This window comes from Mixophyes fleayi, chromosome 2 (genome assembly GCF_038048845.1).
Source record: "Mixophyes fleayi isolate aMixFle1 chromosome 2, aMixFle1.hap1, whole genome shotgun sequence".
In the NCBI taxonomy this organism is placed as follows: domain Eukaryota; kingdom Metazoa; phylum Chordata; class Amphibia; order Anura; family Limnodynastidae; genus Mixophyes; species Mixophyes fleayi.
The window spans coordinates 144,205,210-144,226,495 of record NC_134403.1 but is presented as its reverse complement, the minus strand read 5'-3'; the positions used below and the strand labels follow the sequence as shown (position 1 = coordinate 144,226,495).

At 37.3% G+C, this 21,286-nt stretch overlaps 2 protein-coding genes across 4 annotated transcripts; one reads left to right on the top strand and one right to left on the bottom strand.

The window, feature by feature from the left end:
* Positions 1–435: 435 nt before the first annotated feature.
* Positions 436–12,593, bottom strand: UNC50 (unc-50 inner nuclear membrane RNA binding protein). 3 transcript variants are annotated; one of them, XM_075200137.1, is made up of 8 exons: positions 12,495–12,593; positions 11,908–11,959; positions 10,587–10,657; positions 8,238–8,549; positions 7,354–7,474; positions 4,386–4,525; positions 1,313–1,411; positions 436–672 (listed from the first exon to the last, which is right to left on the bottom strand). In XM_075200137.1, the coding sequence occupies exons 4-8, from the start codon at positions 8,515–8,517 to the stop codon at positions 536–538; spliced, it is 777 nt and encodes a 258-aa protein (XP_075056238.1). In that variant the 5' UTR covers positions 8,518–8,549; positions 10,587–10,657; positions 11,908–11,959; positions 12,495–12,593; the 3' UTR covers positions 436–535. The 3 variants fall into 3 exon arrangements, with proteins under 3 accessions (XP_075056238.1, XP_075056239.1, XP_075056240.1); XM_075200138.1 differs by lacking the exon at positions 12,495–12,593 and adding an exon at positions 12,235–12,436; XM_075200139.1 differs by lacking the exon at positions 12,495–12,593 and adding an exon at positions 12,269–12,436.
* A 74-nt stretch (positions 12,594–12,667) lies between these two features.
* On the top strand, positions 12,668–20,295 carry COA5 (cytochrome c oxidase assembly factor 5). Its single transcript, XM_075200140.1, has 3 exons — positions 12,668–12,877; positions 18,509–18,592; positions 19,965–20,295. Exons 1-3 carry the CDS (start codon positions 12,671–12,673, stop codon positions 20,004–20,006), a joined length of 333 nt encoding a protein of 110 aa, XP_075056241.1. The 5' UTR covers positions 12,668–12,670; the 3' UTR covers positions 20,007–20,295.
* Positions 20,296–21,286: the final 991 nt, after the last annotated feature.

Here is a 21,286-nt window from a genome sequence, read left to right as displayed (position 1 = left end):
TGCATAAGATTTAGTGAAGTAATGCTAGAATAGTTAAAAAGTGTTCCTTCCTGAAATCCACATACTGAATAATACAATATGTGGTAAATTTGAGGCTAGTCACCTACTACAGTTTACAAGTTCATAGGAGCAGGTATAATTATTTTGGCATATGCCTCAAAACAGAAGAAATGTTAGCTCATGCTGTCGGTAATACTGCGTACTTGGAGAAAGTTATGTTATGTTGCTACCACTTACTAAAATAATGTAACTTATTTAGGACACCTATTTGTCCCTTTCAGGGCACACTGTGTTTTGATTTTTGTTGTAATTCTCACCTAAGCAATAACAATATTTTAATGTTACTTTACAAGGGCTGGTAAAAATGTTAAACAGGCAAGTAGAAATCAATGTTTTCATAACCATTTCCCAAATAAAATGACAAAAACAGTAAGATTTCTTAAATCAGAGACTTTACCTATATTCTACAACAGAAAGTAATATTTACAGTTTATACAAAATCAACAACTGCTTAAACAATGCAGCTAGCAAACATTCAATTTACTCTCTGCTTGTAGAAAGCACAAAGCATTGCTGTGAAGTTCCATCCCAGGGCCAATGATAAGACGTAGAGCAGTATCAATGCTGAAAATGGATAAAGTAGTATCACTGTGTATTTCAAGAATGGCAGAGCTGAAAAGAGAGGAAAAAGGGATTTCTTTTAGCACAAACAACAAGATAGGTCCTTTTCACACTAAAAAGTCAGAATACAAGGGTTTACGTAGAAAAGGATTTATCCTACAAAACATTAAAAATAAAATTATAAAATTAATGGTTTCAAGATTATTAATTGCATTTAAAGTTACATTGACAAAAACTGTCTCTCAGTTTCATATAAACTATAATGTGAAAACTAACTTGTATTTTTTCATTTACTGTCTGCTGTAGTCTTAAATAATTATCACGAAACACAAAGATTACACTTGGTTGTGGATTTCTGCAACTAATACAATTTTACAAGATTAAGCCTTGGGATACACCTTTTTTTAAACACTTTAGAGGAGAGAGTGCTTTGCTATTTTGCACATTATTGAATGTCAAATACAGATCTTGTTAAATCAGGAAACGTTACATGCAGCCCTGATAGTTTCCCTTTACAATGCAGCGCCGCTTTAAATTTAAGCGCTGAAGAGGCTGAACACGCCGGAGATGAAGAATCCGGAGATGAAGAATCCGGAGATTCATACATTTACCCCCTGATCCTTAAAAAATGCATATAAACAACTCTACTACCACACTGTAAAAAAATATAATTTAATAGAATTACACTTACCACTATATCCAAGAAATGTAATATAAATGTAATAACCTATTGCAATCAACCAGAATGTGTTTCCCAGAAAGTATCCAACAATCCAATCTGATAAGACAACTGTAAAACACAAGAGGAAACATTCAAAAAGAAGTGTCACACATTGAAACTGGTGAGTGAAAGAAAGAATATTAGGAAGTATTGCTTTACTGAAACAGAAATAAATGCTTGGATATACAGACATTTGATAGATCTGTATTAAAAACAAAACCTAATAAAAATAAAAGTTTAAGCACAGATTATGGCTGAATAAACCATTCATAAGGTAAATTTAAGTAGAAAATATCTGAATGTAACTGCTTCCAATTTGCAGTAGGTGTGCAGTCTTTCTACCAGCTCTCCGAATGTTGTTACTGGTTAGCTTCCTAAAATGCTCCCCTTCTCCCAAACAGCTCTGGCTGTGCAAAGCGTCAGTCAGAAGCCCCCTGCTAGAGGCACATAGCTTCTCCAATCGCCATGCACAGATAAGAGCACAAGGGCTATTCATAGCATAATACCGATATATAATACTATTAAAGCAAATGAGCATTCCAGAAATAAGGCATGGTAATGGAAATGGTCATTACCTTACCAATTTTACAATCCGACACAACACAACCTCAATACACAGAGGCACCTCTGGAATTGCCTTGCAGTCCCTCCATGTCACTAAACTGATGTAACTAGCAAAATCTGGTCTAGATTAAACTGTAACTTTATAAAGGACTCACTAGTCTCCGATTCCCATCTCACTTCCCTGAAATCTACTAATCAGTCTTTTATACCAGTTTCCTCACTTCATCTGGTCACCATTTCAATGCAATCACTCACAGCAATTCAACAAGCAAAGTTTCAACCCATCACTCCCTGTATATGAGATACAGCATCTATTACTTACTTACACACACACACACACACACACACACTAGAACCGAAAACACCGGAACTTAGCAGATCTCTTTCGCACGCCCTCGGAATTGAAAACGAGGCAAAAAGTCATTGTTACATCGCGAGTTTGGATTCTATAAGTACCGGCCTCCACGGCGAACCAGTGCCATTTCACAGAGGGACACAGAAGAGGTAGCACAGGTCTTAGTAGTCTCTAGCGCAGTTGGGCAGTGTCATAGGTAGAAAAGAAAGAGGAGGGGAAGCAGTGTTTTTCAAAGTCTTAAGTGACATTCAGGAGAGCTTCATTGCTAATTGTCATTGCTGAAATACAAATAATAGGTCTGGCAGGCTTGGTCTTCTAAATCTGCAGTCACATTGTACTGTGTTATCAAATTGGATTCATAGCAGTACACAGAAGACCAGGAGCACCAAGCAGCTTCTGGCACCAGTCATGATGATAGTAATCCCTCTACGTCATCTGCTAAAGCCTATGTTAAAGTGCATAGTGTTTTTAAATCAGGGAAACAAAAATGTAAAGAAAAACACCTTTTACCTTGGTCCAGAAAAAAAGACCTGTAATCCAGACAAAGTTATCTGCAGAAAAAAATAAAATTGCCAAAATGCAAGTGGCAAGGAAAGAATGAGGCTTTCACCTTTCTCTATGAGTGCTAGTTCTGCAACTGTCACTGAGAAATCTTCTTGTAAGGTCAATCATGACCAAGCAAGATCTTGTCATTCGGACTCCAAAAGTGGTGTCCAAATACTGTTATGTGTAAAAACCAAGCTGAAAGAAAACAATAAGGCATTAGAGGAAAATGTATGTTCAGATTCAGAAATGACACAAATCCCTGAGGAGAGTCTATCCACGAGTGCTATGTGTAATCATGACCTGTCTGATAGTGTAGCCATAAAGAAGGCCCCTTTCAGCATTCCTGCAGATGTGTGCATGAACAGCCCAAGTGTAGCTGGTGATTGAGGATGCCACTTTGGAATTGCAACAGGATGAGGGGGATATTTGTGTGGCTGACGAGGGCGCTAATGAGGATGATGTTGGTCGTGTAAGTCCTACCCCAGTGGAAGCAGTTCTTACACGTGATAATAAGAAGGCCATTGTCATGCCTGGGCATATGACCAAAAAAATCTACCTCTTATGTGTGGAATTATTTTTACCCAAATCCTGACAACAGTTGTATAGTCATTTGTAAAGCCACAGTCTGATTCGAAGCTCAGTGATGAACTTGCTTTTGCTGTGAATTACAATGACTCTGTTTAGTGCATTGTCTGGCACCCTGGATTGGTCTGGGTCTGATAAAGGTACCTAGATGTACTATGAACTGCCGTGTGTGTGAGTCATTGCTCTGTCGCTTACCATCCAGCCAGGTCGCTGCAGTCTTTGTTTGAGAGTGTATGAAAATAATATTGTGACCTGTGAGATGGTTTCCTGCAAATGACTTCAAATTAGTGTTATTGAGGTTAATAATAATGAAGGGGGGAAAAAAAAAATACAAAATTACGTGATTTTAGCAAACAAAATAGGGATTTTAGGGAAAAAATAGGGATCTAATACCAAACCCAAAACACACACGGGCAGTTGTGCCAAAACCAAAACAAAAAGTTAATCCAGATCCAAAACCAAAACCAGAACACAGTGAACATCTCTAGTTTTATCCATCTTCTACCTACCTTGACTAAAAAAATACTCTAACCTGCCCCGGCCCTATGACTGCCTGAAAGTCACCCACATCCTTCCGCTGTTTCTCAGAAATTCTGATACTGTCCTCAGATACGTACTACCTTCTCACCTGATCATTTATCTTTCTTTACTTCTCCTTTTCAAAGAAAGAATGTGCAGCTCCCGTCACTCCTGCTAGTTCTATGCAAGTTTAAGCTGGGGACACACACTTATGCAATCTTACTTTAGATGCAATTTCTGCAACGATTTCACAATGATTGAAAGTCCCAATGAACATACCGATTCATGCATACCCCCCATACAATTTACGTTCAAATCTGTGATCTTTATTTCTCAGAACCATCTGCTGAAAAGATTGTGACTCATACTCTTGCAATATCTGAACAAACGGGTGTGAATCATGTGATCTGCACAATAATTGCATAAATGTGTATCCAGCTTTAGAAGGGGGAGCAGAGAATACAATTTCCTTACATTTGATAAAAAACAACTGGATGAAATGCAGGATGACCAGAAGCGGATAGAAGGCATTTAGGTGGACATCAAATGCGTAGCCCCATTCCACATCGTACTCTCTTCCCTGGTGTTTCACCATGTACTTGTTGGAAATAAACCTGAAATGTAAGACAGAATGTATAAATTTTAAATCATGACAGTATCATTTAAGGAACTTGCATATCTGCACAAAGGATATTCAAGTATCAGACTTATTTACTGTGTGGGATCCACCCTGACGGAGGGAGATGGTCTACTACTGTCTGCAATTTCATATAAAAGCGGTAGTGAAGATCATTAATGGAATAATTGTTTTCTAGGACTAATAATAGTTGGTGTTTTGGGACTTCCAGCTCTAGAGAGCTCACTAAAGACAGCATACACAAGCCTTATTTTGCAGCACCGACATCCTTCTTACTCTTGGCCACAGAGGTACACTGATCCATTGAGACACCATTACTGCCCTGTATGTATGGCCACAGCAGTACAATAGGATTGACAAATGGGCTGTTATGTTAGCTGCTGGTACAGAAGTTGTTTCCATTAATTTGCTTTTAAAAGTCACTTATGAACTGCAAAACGGCAGCATAAAGGCTCTTTGGTGGTCATTCTGCTACATTTGAACGTGTGCCTAGTCTTACAAGGAAGCACATGGATTTCCTGGCTGAAATCACAGCATGTGCAGGGGTGCCAAAGAGCGGATCAAGTGCATTCCTCGCTAAATACGGATTTGGAGCATGAAAGCATGTGGTTTTGCTTTTCCATGCAAAAAAATAGATTGAATTTTGCGGCCTGGAATAATTTAAAGGAGATAAAAGGGGTGGAGATTAGGTTTAGTCTCTACCTATAAATTAATACATTCACCACTTTCAGTTGCACTTCTATGGGAAATAACATTTCTAGACATATTTTGACCAATGTAATAAAAATTCTCAAATACCCAAAAGTAACACATGTAATAAAGACATGGCCATGTTCCTTACACTCAATCAATTTTCACTGCTTCATGACCAGGCCAATTTTTCAGGTTTTTGGAATGTGTCAATAAGACTGACAATTTCTATTTTACTCATTTGAAATTTTATATTGTTTTTTGTACAATTTTTAAATGCATGTATTAATAGACAGACATTTAAGGTTTTATTACACAAACATGTGATCAAAAAAAATCCTTAGTTTCACCAATAACAATGATCAAATAACTAGTACTACTGAATAATTCTACTGCTTTATTCGAGTTTTGCCCTAGTAACAAAGAAATAACTTTTAGGTTTCAGACTAATTATTTTTAACTCACACCAAGACATGACTGTTGGTATGTCTCTCAAATTGTCCATATATTTTAAAACAAAAGAATTGTTGTAATCTGAACATTTTTTTTATTTTGCAGGTATTCATTGGTATTATGCACCAAAAAAAATGTATATTCTTCACAAATAACCCATTACAACTACATATTTTTTCCACACACAACATGGGCAATTGGAGAGACATTCTCAAACACATATCAAACTACTATTGCCATGTACAGGGATACAACACTTGTGCGCTTTACCCATCGTCTGAGCATGTTAGAGGGACCAGAAACAAATGTGTACACTTTTATCATCTCTTCTGCTTATTGTCTTACACATTAAATACACAGAAAAGCAGAAATAAAACAAATTTATTCCATAAGGTGAAAAAAGTAACTGTACATTTGTACAACTGTACTTGGTGTACTTGTATTAGATGTAGTCTGACCATGAAATTAATGATGGATTTGGCAATAGAGATTTTTTGGGGGAGGGGAGGGGGGGGGTTGTAAATCTCTAAATATAGAGGGCATCAGGTCTTGGGTCACTTCTTGGTGGGCAGAAATAATATATATTGTGGCAATCAGTTCAGAATATATTTGGTGAATGGGGTGTGTACACCATACAAACTTTTTAATGTGCATGAAAGGACAAAAACCTATCGAGTTTTGGCACAGTAATGGGCTCTGCACAACTGAATGTGGGATTGTCAGCTATGAAATGCTAAGCAGAAAGATTTCTTTTCTCTACAATTATACCGAACAGGTCAGAAATAAAAAACTGCATAAAATGTAAAGGTGTGAAGTTGTCTGTCTGACTAGTAATGCCTGGCTGCACAATGTATAGAGAATGTGGGGAGATTGCATATGGGACCATGAAGGGAAATGCACATCTATTACTAGCATTTTGTTCCACAATTCTGCCACCCACTGCTAGAACTGGACATCTTTACTGAGGTTCTCTCATAGCCTGAGTCAGAGATGGCCATTACTGGTCATTATCCTCTACTGCCTCAAACTCTGAGACTAGGCAGTCCATACTGCTTGACATCAGACAAGCAAAGGATATTATACCCAGAGCTGAACCCTTTCTGTGCCATTCTGTACAGTTATGCAGCACCTGCAAGTGGCAGTAGGTTGGACCGTGATGTGACATTTTCACAGTTTAGACCCCGAGAGTTTTCCGAAGCATCTGTCAACCTGTACAACTGGGGGCAGATTGATTTTACACGATTGTCCGCAAACAAAAGCAGGCACCATTGCACACATAAAGAAGTACTTAAAGTAAAATAAAAATGTGTGCTTGTAAATGTAAGTTTAGGCTCTGCATTCAAATATTTAAGAGTGAAGCTTAGAATTATCGTGCAATTTGCAGATGTAAAAAGTCTAAGCAAAATCTAAAACACTGAACATGAATACAATATGGAAGTATTTCTGATTGACAGCATGAGGTGTGTGACCAACAATCTACCACGTGCACATGAACACAGTACATACGGGGCTGGTATTTGGGCCAAATCCAAAAGGACAGGATCCCGTTCTCCCCTATCCCCCCGGAGCAACAAGGCACCTTAGGGGGAAAAGGGTCTTCAGAATATTCTTAATATTAAAGTGTGCAATATACAATACAATGCATCCAGTGAATAGACATACCACATTAATGTTGAAACCAGTAGGCCAACGCCAACGCAGTCGATGAACACAACCCAAAGGAGCAGTTTCAATGTTTCCACAAATCCCATTTGCAGGAAAAATCCAAACGTTACTGTTGACACTATGAAGAAAATACATACACATAGTTTACCATTTTTGTCTACAACCTATTGACCAACACATGTTCTTTGATATTTTTCTAAGTCACTAATGATACATTTAAATAATCCAATAAGTGATCATCAGCAGACCATGGGCCTGATTCATTAAGGATCTTAACTTAAGAAACTTCTTATTTCAGTCTCCTGGACAAAACCATGTTACAATGCAAGGGGTGCGAATTAGTATTCTGTTTTGCACATAAGTTAAATACTGACTGTTTTTTTCATGTAGCACACAAATACTCGATAGCTTATATGTATACTGAAATTTAAAGTTTATATTTGTGTGCTACATGAAAAAACAGTCAGTATTTAACTTATGTGCAAAACAGAATACTAATTCGCACCCCTTGCATTGTAACATGGTTTTGTCCAGGAGACTGAAATAAGAAGTTTCTTAAGTTAAGATCCTTAATGAACCAGGCCCCATGTTATTAGAATACCACTGACTGATTTTAGGAGCCCAATGCAAATGTGTCACATGACACTATAAAATCTTCATTTCATAAAATAAGATAAACTGAAATGGTATTTCTATTATTAGTGAACCATAACAAATAAATAATTGTAATGTATTATTGTGCAATACAAAACCGAATGCATTCATTATTTTAAAGCAAATACCAGTTACATATGGAATTTCAGACATATGCAATACTTCCTACCATAAAAATAGCAATCAATGTACTATTGTTTCATTCTGTCTGTGCCAGTACAACATACCACATAGCCAAATGCTCAGCAGGACTAGGAATGCCGGATCATCTCTTGCCCATTGGTCTTTGGTTTGTTTTCTATACTGGAAGTTTCTGTATACTTTCTGTGGTGAAGTGAAAAGATAGAGCATCTGCCAAAGGGCAAAATCAAAGTCCATGTGTCTGAAGTGAACAAGCCTCCGCAGGTACTTATAGCGCTTGGCTCCAGCTGTGTGTCTCGCTGCTTCCATAGAGCTTATCGTGCCGTTGCCTTGGGTCCGAGAATTCACCGATGTGGTGGGTAGCATCTTGTGGGAGAAGAAATGGCCTCACATAAATCCTGCAAACAGTACAGAAAAAATATCAATAACCATCAAACCTTTCAACAACACAATGTCACATCAGAAGAGTGTAGGGAGCAGTATTGTAGTAATACAAGGAAAGGTCAACTTTATCTATGCCTTAATCTCCTATTAGGTGAGTGCAAGTAACTATCTAGTTTGTTCTGATCATATACACATTAAAAAATTACAATGAATAGCGCTAATTATTCTTGCCTGTTGAGTAACACAGTCAGTGATCTTAACACTTGAAGTTAATATTATTAAAATAATCAAAAATATATATTTATTATAATTGTGGGTTGGCAAAAAACTATTGGATATCTGCTATGCAAACCTTGTGAGTTGACAACTAGTGCCACAAAAAAAGGGCTTTCATTTTGTTTGCTTTATGCACATAAATATTAAACGCTACAAAGGCTGTATCTAGAAAAAAATCAGTCATATATTCATTGCACTGCAGAGAGAAGCTATGGAAAGGCAGCCAGCCATTAGAACAACCAACAGCACATAAGAAACAAACCTATCAAAGTGACATGCTAAAAAAAAAATCAATGATATGTTAGAAAATCATGACATGCATAAAGCAGGGCTGGCCACATCATGGTTACCCAGGTGCCCAGAGCGTATCACCCTTTATCTGTTCGAACTGGCTGGAAACAATTAGAGCTGCTTGCCAGCATGCAGAGCTTCCAAACACAGCATCCTAGAAGGATGTGCCATTACAGTGATGAGAAGCACACGTCTACACAGAATACCCAGTTATTAGGTCATCCACTGAACGTAGAAGTGTGCCTCTTGCTGCAGTAATAGTACAGCGTTATTGAATGCTGTGCCATGCCAGGAACCAGTTGGTGCATTTGAAGCTCAGGCTGGTGCAGTGTTTTTGGGCGAAGGCTGGTATAATATTATGCAAGCGCGAGTTAAACTGGTATAGCAAGTAAATTATATATAGTATATTATGTAAGGGAGTCTCGAGCTGGTGCCATGTAATACATACAGGCATGTTTTAAATAGATCTTAAATAATAATTGTCTCACTCTGTTCATGTGGGGGATAGGAGTTCATTGGAATTCTACATTGTTTATCATGTCTCCCTTGTTGTATACTAAGTTTTGAATACTTGGGTAATTATCATATCTCTATACATATTTTGCCACAATTAGGACATAATATTTTTTAATATAGCCTACAGTCAATTGTGAGGTTTGTTTCAAATTAGGAAGTTAAATACTTTATATGTATCTGTATGTATCAATGAGTATTAATTTTATTGGCTTGGAAAAATTATTTTAATGGTTGGATTTGATAAATGAACAACATAGCCAAGTTCAATTTGGAGTTATATTCTGATTGGCACAAAGGGACTTAAATACCTTCTGTTACAGGAACTTTGCACTTTCCTCTGAAGACACCACAAATTCTACATGACGAAACATGTCAGGTCTGTTCATTGTGATTAATAAGCTGTAAGTTCTTTGGATACACCCAATACCATTTAGATTTTATTGGATACAATCTTACGAGTACTTATATCAGTTGCTCTATTCTTTATTTTGTTTTCTCTGTGCAATAGGATGGACACAATCCTTATTTAATCTCTGGATTCCTGGCATACTTTATATTTGCTATAATGTTTTTCTATAGGCTTACCAATGTTTGTTTAGAAGAGATATACTATTAATGATTTATTACTTTCTTAGCTATTTTGGTTAGAGATTAAGATTTTGATTACAGCTGTATTAGTATTTTATGTTATATTTGATTCATTAATTAATAGCTTTTCTTAATAAACTTGGGGAACTTTACCAAGACATTATCATTTTTATATTTACTGTTAATCAGTAGGTGTATAATAACATTATTATTTTTGATAATAAGAATATGGGTGTGGAAGGTTGGCATAATATACAAATGTTCAAATCTAAATGCTGATTTGAAGTGTGTAGAGGAATGATATACTTTGCTTAGCCACTGCTGCTACACACATTTTGATGTTAAAAATAATCAAACAACTACTGAAAACGTCAACTCACTTTTTATAGTATGAAGAACAAGTTCTCCCAACATGTCCTAGGGAAAGGTCATGAGAGGTAGCTTTTTTTTTCTATTTCACAAACAAAATAAAAAGAATAAATGAGTTATGGCAAAATGATATTTGAATAGGCAAACTACAATTCAATACAGTACATGGCAAAATGCTGCAACTGATTTTCTGTTCCAACATTTCCTCTTAAACCAATCTCTCCCTCTTTACGGGTTACACTCTCCCTTTGACTGTCGGCTTGGTTGGACAAGGCCTAGGGCTAGATTTACTAAGCTGCGGGTTTGAAAAAGTGGGGATGTTGCCTATAGGAACCAATCACATTCTAGCTGTCATTTTGTAGAAAGCACTAAATAAATGAAAGCTAGAATCTGATTGGTTGCTATAGGCAACATCCCCACTTTTTCAAACCCGCCGCTTAGTAGATCTAGCCCCTAGTGTTTAATATTTGCACTGTACCAGTCTCTTATTTTGTGCAGTGCTGCTGAATAGGCCAACACTTAATAAATACAAAAAAAATAATAATGAAAAACAACAAATAGTGTCTGTGTTAAGTAGGTGTGATGGGTGTAAATACAGTTGCTAAGGATAGGTTCATTCACCAAGTGTTTTGAAAAATAATAACAGTAGTAGATAATAATAACACCAACCTTATGGTAAAATAAAATAGTGTAAGCGACTTATCCGTTTAATGTTTAGCAAGAACTTTTTGATATAGTACAATGGTGAAACACTATAAGGAGCTTATTGGGAATTATATGTTTCTATACTTGTCAAAACATACAGTATGGCTAAAAATGTAAGTTGTCTGTACTCTTCCAAACAGAGGTCAATGCATTAAATGTATAGCTAAAACCAAGTTGCTCTGACAGAACATATACACATTTTGTAATACAAATGTCCAAAAAATGAAAAGATGTAACAAGTCTTGAAACAGTGTTCCTCCCTACATTTAAAAGCAGGGTTTCAGATTCAATGAGCACAACTTAGCAGACAAATAAAAATATTATGAAGAAAGAGGGCATTTAATATGGAACGGTCTGTGTTAGCTGCCAAGATCCAGTTATACAGCAATGGGAGCGCAATATTTACCACAGTGCCTATCATGCACCTTACATTATGTGTATAAAGTACACTTCTAGTTTCACTTACATCAAATACAAAGAGGAATAAATAAAGAACTAATCAGCTGGAAAGACGATGTAAAAAAACTGCTTATAAAAGCAGAAACTCTATACGTTTCAAAGAGCATATCTCTGAAATAAAAAACTACAATGCACCACAAAAATTATCACATTGCAGATTGTTTTTACCTTATATTCTGCTGTTATATTTGTATTCTTGTTTAAGTTTTCTTTTACAATCCTGCAAGAACAATAAAAAAAAGTTTAAAACAAGTCAGATACAATTAACCGTTTACCATGGCACAACTCTGGAAATGTCACACTGAATAAGGAAATAAATGAATCAACCCTTGCCCTTAAAGTGCAGTTCTATAGCAAGACTGACAGCAAACCCTGCAGGTGTTTTTTCAAGACTGCAGACAGCTGTGTGACTGAAGTACTGTGATCTATAGTACATAGCATCACAGCTAAAACAATACAAGTTGGTGTGGTGCCCCATTAACTTAGAATAAGTACATCTTATCTCTTCCATTCGCCCATGTAGACTCACAATCCCAGCTGATCACATCAGACAGGGATGTTACTCTACTGGATTAAATTATTCCAGCGTAATGAGACACTGAAGACGACCCTGGACCATGGAGTTATAACTTCTTCCGATGATAACGAGCTATCATGGCTTCTCTGTTCCCCAGTGCATGAGCCAAAGCTGTGACGTCATAACCCACCACACGTGACGTCACCCTCCCGCCGTGTATGGGTGGGGGGCAGCTCACCTAGCTGGCTCCTCAGCTTCCTGCAACACAGCCCAGACCACGTAGAGCCCAGTGACATCACAGCCAGCAGGACACGGAAATCTGAGCCGGAAGTACCCGGCGCAAGTGCTCATGGGAAATGTAGTTTTTCTGCCCGTTTCCGCAGCCCTCGGCACTGTGAGTTAAGGGGAAGGCGTATGGATTTTTGCGACGGAAATCCTCGCGGTGCATTGTGGGTGGAAGATGGCGCTGCCCATGTAAAGGTGTCCGTAAAGTACCTGCGCAGGGGAGGGGGTGTAGCCATGCCTAAGTATTATGAGGATAAAGTGGAAGATAAGAATCCCTGTGCGGGGGTGAAGGAAGATCTGAGCAACTGCCTCCTGGAGACTGCCTGTGTGCTGCAAGTATGTCCTCCCTCCCTGCCTCCAGTCCTGGCTCCAAGCTGCCACTGTCCTCAGTACCTGCTGGCAGCAGGTCATTAGTCATGTACACTGTGACAGAATGTTATCCTCCATCCATGTAATAATGCAGAGAGACCCAGCAAATGTCGGAATATATGTCTTAAAATATCAACTGTAATATAAGGGCATGGTGCGGAGCCTACACTGTTATTAGAAACTGACTTACGTGGACCTGATCTGCAGGACTGGCATTTTTATTTGCTGCTTTACTGTAGCTTATTTTCCTCAGTGGGTTCAAGACATAATAATTACAGACGCCTCTTTATGCTTATTTAAAGTGTATTCATTTTTTAATTTGTAAATTTCTTACAACATGGAATCAAAATTTGGAATTTATTTGATTTGGGAATTCTCACCAACACAAAATACTATGTAATCTTAAATAAAAAAACAACAACTCTAAAGCCTTTTCTTCAGTACAGTACAGTAATAAGTTCCATGACTGGAAGTGCAGCATGACCTTAACAATCACCATATGTTTACGCCATGTACATTTGCATTTTTTTTTTACTGTAGAATTAAGTCCCCACTACCATTACTAGGAGATGATTCCATGGATCTATTGCTCTTTCTTTTTTCAAAAACCCTCATGTCACCTTTCAGTCTTTTTTTCTTCCAAACTCAAAGCGTGTCACCTTCCTTTAGCTCCTTGGTTCCTAATCTTCTTTAAGCTATACATGTTCAATTTGTGAAATCCTTTCTGAGTTTGTTATGCAGTCCATGCACCATTTTAAAAGCTGGTCTCTCATTATTTTTCTATTGTTTAATGTCTTTTTAAGGGCATGACCTCAATAACTATATACACACCTCTGGCACATACTGTCTTGTTTTGCCCATTGCAAGTGTTAAGATGTTTGCTGTATGGATTGTACCTAGTGCCCACTTAGATTCTAATGTTACACACCTGTGGCTGTTACTGTTGCCACCCATTTATTGAATCCCAGGTGTCTTTCCCTTCCACCATTCATACATGAGCAGAGTTCCTTCTATCTGCATTAATCCAAGTGTATCCATCCGTGTTGCATCACAGGATGCAAAGCAGTGGGATGCTGAAATCTAGGCAAGCACTGCTTGTGCACAGTAGGCAATGTAAGGTGTTCCTGGTACAAGTACACATAGTGGTATACCAATAAACTTTAGAAGGCACAAAAGAAAATGAGTGCTATATTATTTTGTTATTAATTTTGTGGAAATAGATAATGGCATAATTGCAAAAGGGTATTTTCTTTTACATTTTACCCTGTTTTGCCACTTATAATGGCTTTTAATTAAAATATATTTGGTTTTTGTTAAGAAAAAGCACTATCTATCCCTGAAAAGACAGCATTCAGTTTGCTTGGGTAGAGTAAAACAAAAAGTTGTTGCAGATGAAACTGATACAGCATGAAAAAAAGATGACAAGTCATCCTGCTATTTTGCCATTGGTCCCTGGCAAATAAGTGTTACAACAGTGAGTTAAAACATGAGTTCTATTCTGACCAGTGCACTGTCTGTGTTGAATTTGTATGTTGTCCCTGTATTTGCGTGGGTTTCATCTGGGTGCTCTGGTTTCCTCTGACATTCCAAAAGCCTACTGGTAGATTAACTGGCTTTTTGTGAAATTATGTCCAGTTTGTGTTTGTTTGGTAAAAAATATAGTCTTTATGTTCCATAAGGCAGAGACTGATGTGAATTATTAAATAGCCTATGTAAAAGAGCTGCATTATAAGTTGGCACTATGTAAGTAAAATTTTAAATTTAATAATAATAAAGACCTCTGTTTTTTCTGTGTTCTATTTTCAGATTTTTGTGTTCCATGTGCATTGTTACATTATTAAGTATTTAATTTAAGATTTCACATATTAGTCTATTCTCTTGTTTTCTCTAAATCATTAAGCATTTGATTTACCTCTTTTCAGGTATTATGCCAGTTACAAATCGTTGTGTTTTCTGCAAAAATACATGTATTCCCTTTTAGACCACAAGTAATGCCACTAAACAAAACGTGACACTGGACTGATCCCTGAGGTTTCCTACTAGTCACTGATTCCTACATCTGAGCTTACACCCTTGGTTACAACATTGTCTCCTGTGCTTTAGACAACTGTTATCCATTCTACCATTGCACAGTCAAACACAACGCTGTTTCTGAATGAATTTATTGTGGAATACAATCTCAAATGCCTTTCTAAATTAAACAAACTCTTTTTATTCTAGTTAAGTTTCCCACAACCCTACCTATAACTACTTTTCTGGCTACAGCTGCCTTGTTTGACTAGAGTTGAAATCCCCCTGGTTGCTCAGCTGCTCCTGCATACAGTTAAAGTTAAATGAGCTAGATGATAATGGGGGGGGGGCTTTTATATCTCTTTGGTCCCCTAAGGGCAGCCATTTCTTTTGTCCTGTTGAATTCCTATTGGACATACCTATCGCCTATTACATTCCTATTGACTATTCCTAACCTCTCCTGCCACCTCTCTTCCACCTCTCTCATTCCCAGAGCTAAACAGTAACATCTATCCCCATTATTAAAATCAAGATAGAATGCCAACCCTCGGCGCCTATCCTCTTTCAGGCTTAATCTGCTCTGTTTCTTAAAGACTAATTCTGTTTTCTGTCACCCACATGTGTTTTGTTCTGTTTCAATGCAATACATTACAATACTTTCATTTCAGTATGAAAGTAGAAAGAATTGATAGTGACAACACTCTTGCAGTGTAAAAATTAAGCTATTATATGTGTGCTGCATGCAAAAGCCTCAGTATTTTCCCAGCATGCAACAACAAAAAATATGTGCACAACCCTTGCATTACAACATGGTTTGTCCAAGTGTACAATTGCACTCTTTATTTGCTTTGTTCCTAACTAAATAAGAAAACAAAGTCAATCACTGCTTAGCTGCTAGAATTTTAACCTGTGCTAAACCAAGACAGAACTGCAAGTCCAAATGCAATATAATAGGAAATAGTAGTATAACGATAACCTGATAGATTATGTTCATTAGAAAATGTGATTGTTGTGTATTATGTATTCGAATCTATTCAGTACAAAAATACATACTCTTAATTTCAGAAAACCACCTCACTTTCACTTTGATGGAAATGTCTCTACTGCAGATAAGACAGTTTATTCCTTTATAATGTATAGAAGACAAATTTATTAGAACAGTTATTAGGAGTTTATTACTTTGTTGTTTAATGACATGTATCTATTTTTTTTAATGTCATTTGTAAAATCACAACTGAACCCAAAACTTTTGAAAGTATGAAGTTAAAATGAAATATCTAGTCTTAACCTGACTGTCCGTTATTGCTCTCTTAATAGTAACTACAAGCAGCAAATGCCCCGGTTATTTAATAATGTCCTAGACATAGGTCAAAACATTGTAATTATAATTTTGCTTGCTGCCTGGTCATGCTTCTGTGTGTGATTCACCCAATCTGTATAGAACATTTCTGATAGCTAGGAGACTACAGGCCTCTCAGACTGCCGTCTGCACTGCTACAGAGTAATGCATTATGCTCTCCTCTCCTAGCATACTTGCCTACTCTCCCAGAATGCCTAGGATCTCCAAGAGATCAGGCCTTTCTCCCAGATTTAGCGGCGGCAGGGCTAAAATAATGCAATTTGTCTCCCCACGCCGCCTTGTTCTTGCCATTTGAGGGCAAGTATGCCTCTTAAGTTGGTATTTAATTTAATTATATCAATTATATATGGTCATAGACCAAAAAATAGAAAAAATTGTTCATATGGGCTCCCAAGATTTAAGTCATACTTGAGTTATAATAAGCTGGGCAGTAGGGCACCTTACTTTTCAGGCTACCGAATAAAAGGAGAGACCCAATACAGTGGCTCTTATTGAAAGCCTTAGAGTTGCTGTGTTAGATCTCCCCTGCTATGGAGATTGTCTAACAGAGCCACAAGCCTGACCTAAAAGGAAATAGACCAATCTGCTAGGATGGAGGTATCCGATTTGGCACCTGCTGCAGCTCAGAAAGAGCGTTCATGTCCCTCCTTAAAGGGACCCTAACTCTATAATTTATTTTCCCTTTTGTATTTGTCTAATGTAAATATTAAGAGATGTTAAATTAAAATATTTTTGTTCTTGCAAAGTCCACCGACTACTACAGTTTCATTATTTGCCTTCTCTTCCTCATAAACCTTTTATCTTTTCCTGGAGCCTGTTCATCTAATCAAGGTGTGTTCACCCTCTAACAATAAAATGGTGTGGCCTAATGGCAATGGGCATGTTTGACATTTTTGGGGGTATAACATGAAGTCATAAGCAAAGAAAATGAGGGTGTGTCACTTTAACCATGGCATAAATCAGGCCCAGGTGGCTTAGTAATGTCCTGAAAGAGAAGTGTACTAAACATATCTTTGTTAGTCGAGGATAACTAGTACACCATTGTTCAGATATGAAAGCCTTTGTCCTCTGCAACAAGAAATTCAGCTTGTATGACTCGGATATAGCAATCACATTGCAGCTGGGAACTGTGTAAATATCAGCTTAATAGGCAGCTGCTTTCTTGGATTACCAAACCAGGAGTTTATGATGTAACTAATAAGTGTAACTTTTCACAGAATACCTATTTTCCATGGGTATGTTGTGCAACATGTAATGTGCGTTTATATTATATTATAGTTAGAGTATTATTTATTCATATACTTATTGCCACAACTACTGTATGTGCTTTGTAGTCTTGTTGAAGGTTACTCCCAGTTAAACATTAAAGATTAGCTGAGTTGTTCTTTCTCTTTAGTGAAGCACCAGGAACTGCACACTGATATTTTGGGGCTCCTGTAGTTTGTCTATACTGGGGATACAGACTATGGTGGTGTGACAGCACTTACCAATAGTAGGCTGCAAGCAGAGGGCTAAGGGAATGGAGCAGTTCAATTCAACGTTAATGTTTAACTGGAAATGCTCACTTAAATTGTTAATAAAGTCTTTGTTTTTTAAAGTATAGAAGACTGTAAACTATAAATTGACAGTAGGATGTGATGTCTGTTACTACAGTATAGGAGCAGCTTTTAATATTGCCGCTGTGATTAAAAACATAATCTTTAAATTCAACATCCCTGGACAATGCCCTGAATTATTTATTGCTAATAAATATATGTATATAATCTCTGAACTTCTCTGGAAAGCAAAGTAAACTTAGATCTAATTTTCATCATGTTTTCAGTTCCACTTTACTCCATATATTCCCTATTTAAATGCCCGAGACAGTGATATAAACTGTAGAATTTTTCTCTGTTTGCTTTTTTCATGCTACAGAGGGAGTCTTTAATTACTTTAGAGCTTCTATGTAGTGATCATAACTGTAAAATATGATGGTTGTTTTAATTTCCGGTGGGAGTTGTGACCTCAGAAATGAAATGTATTTGATTGTTACACAAGAATTCTCTCAAGAGTAATAAAAAGAGACACGTTTTCCTTGCCAAAAGTCCCTTGGCTCAAATAAAATGTAAAAAGGCAAAACATTGGTAATGGAAGCAGAATCGTCGAGAGAGATAATATTCCCCTGACCTAGTATGTATATACAAATGTGGTGCATATGTTCTTACACTGAATGTTGTCTTCTTGTGCAGGAAGGAAAGACCCCCAAGGAGTGTCTGAAAGAGGGGCATTGCAGAGCTCTGCAGGTCACCTTTTTTGAGTGTAAAAGATCAATAGTAAGTCTCTCCTTCACAAGCTGGGTCATTGGTTTATTGCATTGTAATATGTTGGCTGCTGCACAGCCAATTTGATTTTCTTCAAGAAACATTCTAGTTAAATGGTTTCTCCACCTGTAAATTAAAATTAAACCATAAACTGGCTGTGTAGACAGTGCATAGAAAATTGGTAGTAGCAATCTGTGGCTAAGTCCTCCGGCCTTTACTTCCGGCTTTGAACTACAGTTTGTATTCCTGCTCCTGTCTTATTTTTGTAAATTTTTTTTGTGTGTGTAGGTTCTCTGTGAGTTAGGCGATATCCTTTGCTCCATTAACTCGATTAGCCTGGCTATCTAAACTACACACACTACTCACTAAACCAGGGTTTCCCAAATCCAATCTTCAGGGAGCTCTAAGAGTGTAGGTTTCTCATATCTCTTCGTTGGAGCACAGGTGTATTCATTTCTGACTGGCATATTTTAAAATATCCACAGGTAATATTATTGTCACTTGTGACCTGGAAAGCCTGCACTGTTAGGGGCTCTGTGAGGACTGGATTTGGGAAACCTTGCACTAAACTATAGAGGCAGAAATTCTAAGACTTTATCTGCATCCAGGATTAGATGTAGTATTAGCTACTGTAGGTCTGCAGCAGAGGTTTAGAAATGCATTTGCCCTGCAAAACATATATGTCAGTTATTTTTTGTAATCGGCAACGGCAAATTACCTGAGAATGATAGAAAACACCTGATATACGTTCACATTATAACCTGTTCTGCAACACAACCAGCAAAGCCATAGAATGTTTTGCAGAAAACATGTGGCTGCAGGATAGGGCAGGGTTTAGGTGCAAACGTGTTTGTGTCTAGAAGATCCAATAATGTAAATCCAGCCCTGTCTGCAACACTAGCATTTAGAAAAGCTTTTTACACAAAAATAAGTGAAACATTTTTAAATGTTTTGCAAAAATGGATATTCATAATAAAACCCTTTAAAGTTATGCTGAAATAGTTCAAACCAGACAAATCCTAACTTGATAAACTAGGTTTTTCATACATTGGGTGTGTGAAATGTACCCAATTTTGGCCTAATCACTTGGCATATACGCTAAGCCTTGCTTTTATTTCTGTCAAACAGTAACATTTTGCATAAATTCCTGGTGATAAGTGTAGCATAGCTTCCTGTTTATGTGCACATGAGCAGATTATATTTTGAAAATTTCTGGTTTTGGTATACTGAAGGAGACATTATAAACGTCTTCATTCTGATTGGTGACTACTACGTAATAACAGGTACATACTCGCTCCATTTTAGTTTGATTTGCTATTTTATTTAGAAATCTTAACTTGATACTTTTACACTGACTAAAGTCCTATTTGTTGTTTTTTTTTAGTTGGACAACAGAGCACGTTTTCGAGGAAGGAAGGGGTACTGAGGTGGGGAAGATGCACCTAGCTGATGGCCAGCTGCACGCTGAAGTGTCATGCCTGATGTAGGATAGATCCGCTGTGTTCCAGCAGAGGGCAGAGTTCAGTGAAGATGTGTACTTTGTCACAAACATAACACCGCTCACTCTGTGGGCGGTGGACAAGCAGCACTAGCAAGACTACAAATTGCAATGTTCGTTAATCATAAATTTATTAAAATATATTTTCAGTTTTTGTTTTTCTGTAACATGTTAATTTTGTATCAGATACCATTACATTAAAATCTATATTATGTTATATTCTTGACAATTTTTCCTTAATTTTGTGTTCCCTTTACAATTGTATTATGTTCATCATGAACATGTAGAAAAATAAATGACACTCCTCAAGAAAAACCTTTTACAGCACTGATCCTAACCAACCATTACAATGTGTAATAATATATGTCCTAGCGCATGACTGGCCAACCTGTTGTTCTCCAGGTGTTGTGAAACTACAAGTCTTCGCAAGCCCTGCCAACAATCGTCTGGCAAAGCATGCTGGGGCTTGTAGTTTCACAACACCTGGAGAACAGGTTGGCCGGGCCTTCTCTAGTTTTCAATGTATATTAGAGACAATTTACACATCTGGTTGCCAGGAATACAATGTTTTAGCTATTGGACAGTGGCATATACAGGAGCACTTGTAAAAGCATATTCAAGTTACACATCATTATCAATGTTTACAATAAACATCAACAGGAACCACATTTAAAAGTGGAGGCAGCCATTATGTGCTACTATAGTGGGAATATAGCAACTTAGTCGCAATACCCATAAATGCTCCAAGCATTGTGGAAATGAGCATATTTGTGCTCCACTGTACATCTTTTAATGAGTCCCTTTTAGTACATAGAAATTGCTACTGAAGTAAACAGGCCCCACATCTGACCTGCCTACTGTTGGCTACATGGTGGCCAAAATAAAGACTGATTTTGAAATGGAGACAATGCTACTACTATTTATCATTGTCATTGATTTGCAAGGCTCCACAGTGCTGAAAACAGAGCTTATACAAATGGGTAAAGAAGAGATGTACTATTTTACCTTTTTGTCACTCCTCCAAGTTTGTTGGGTTTCTTTGGATCAAAAAAACTCTGGGTAATTGTTCTAAATAAAGATTATGTGAACAAACATAATAACACAGGTCCAAATTCTGCTGTTTCACTTGATAAGTACATGTAGTGGTCATAAGTGGAAGCACCAATATAAAGTCACTTACTAGAGAGTTGGGCCACCACATATGGCTG

Excerpts from the sequence above, each read along its gene's own strand:
- UNC50 (XM_075200137.1), bottom strand. The coding sequence starts at position 8,517 with ATGCTACCCACCACATCGGTGAATTCTCGGACCCAAGGCAACGGCACG. Across the intron at positions 7,475-8,237 it reads GCTGAGCATTTGGCTATGTG|TGTCAACAGTAACGTTTGGA; the intron begins GTATGTTGTACT and ends TTTTCTTCATAG. Across the intron at positions 4,526-7,353 it reads CTGGTTTCAACATTAATGTG|GTTTATTTCCAACAAGTACA; the intron begins GTATGTCTATTC and ends CTTACATTTCAG.
- COA5 (XM_075200140.1), top strand. The coding sequence starts at position 12,671 with ATGGATTTTTGCGACGGAAATCCTCGCGGTGCATTGTGGGTGGAAGAT. Across the intron at positions 12,878-18,508 it reads AGACTGCCTGTGTGCTGCAA|GAAGGAAAGACCCCCAAGGA; the intron begins GTATGTCCTCCC and ends CTTCTTGTGCAG. Across the intron at positions 18,593-19,964 it reads TTGAGTGTAAAAGATCAATA|TTGGACAACAGAGCACGTTT; the intron begins GTAAGTCTCTCC and ends GTTTTTTTTTAG.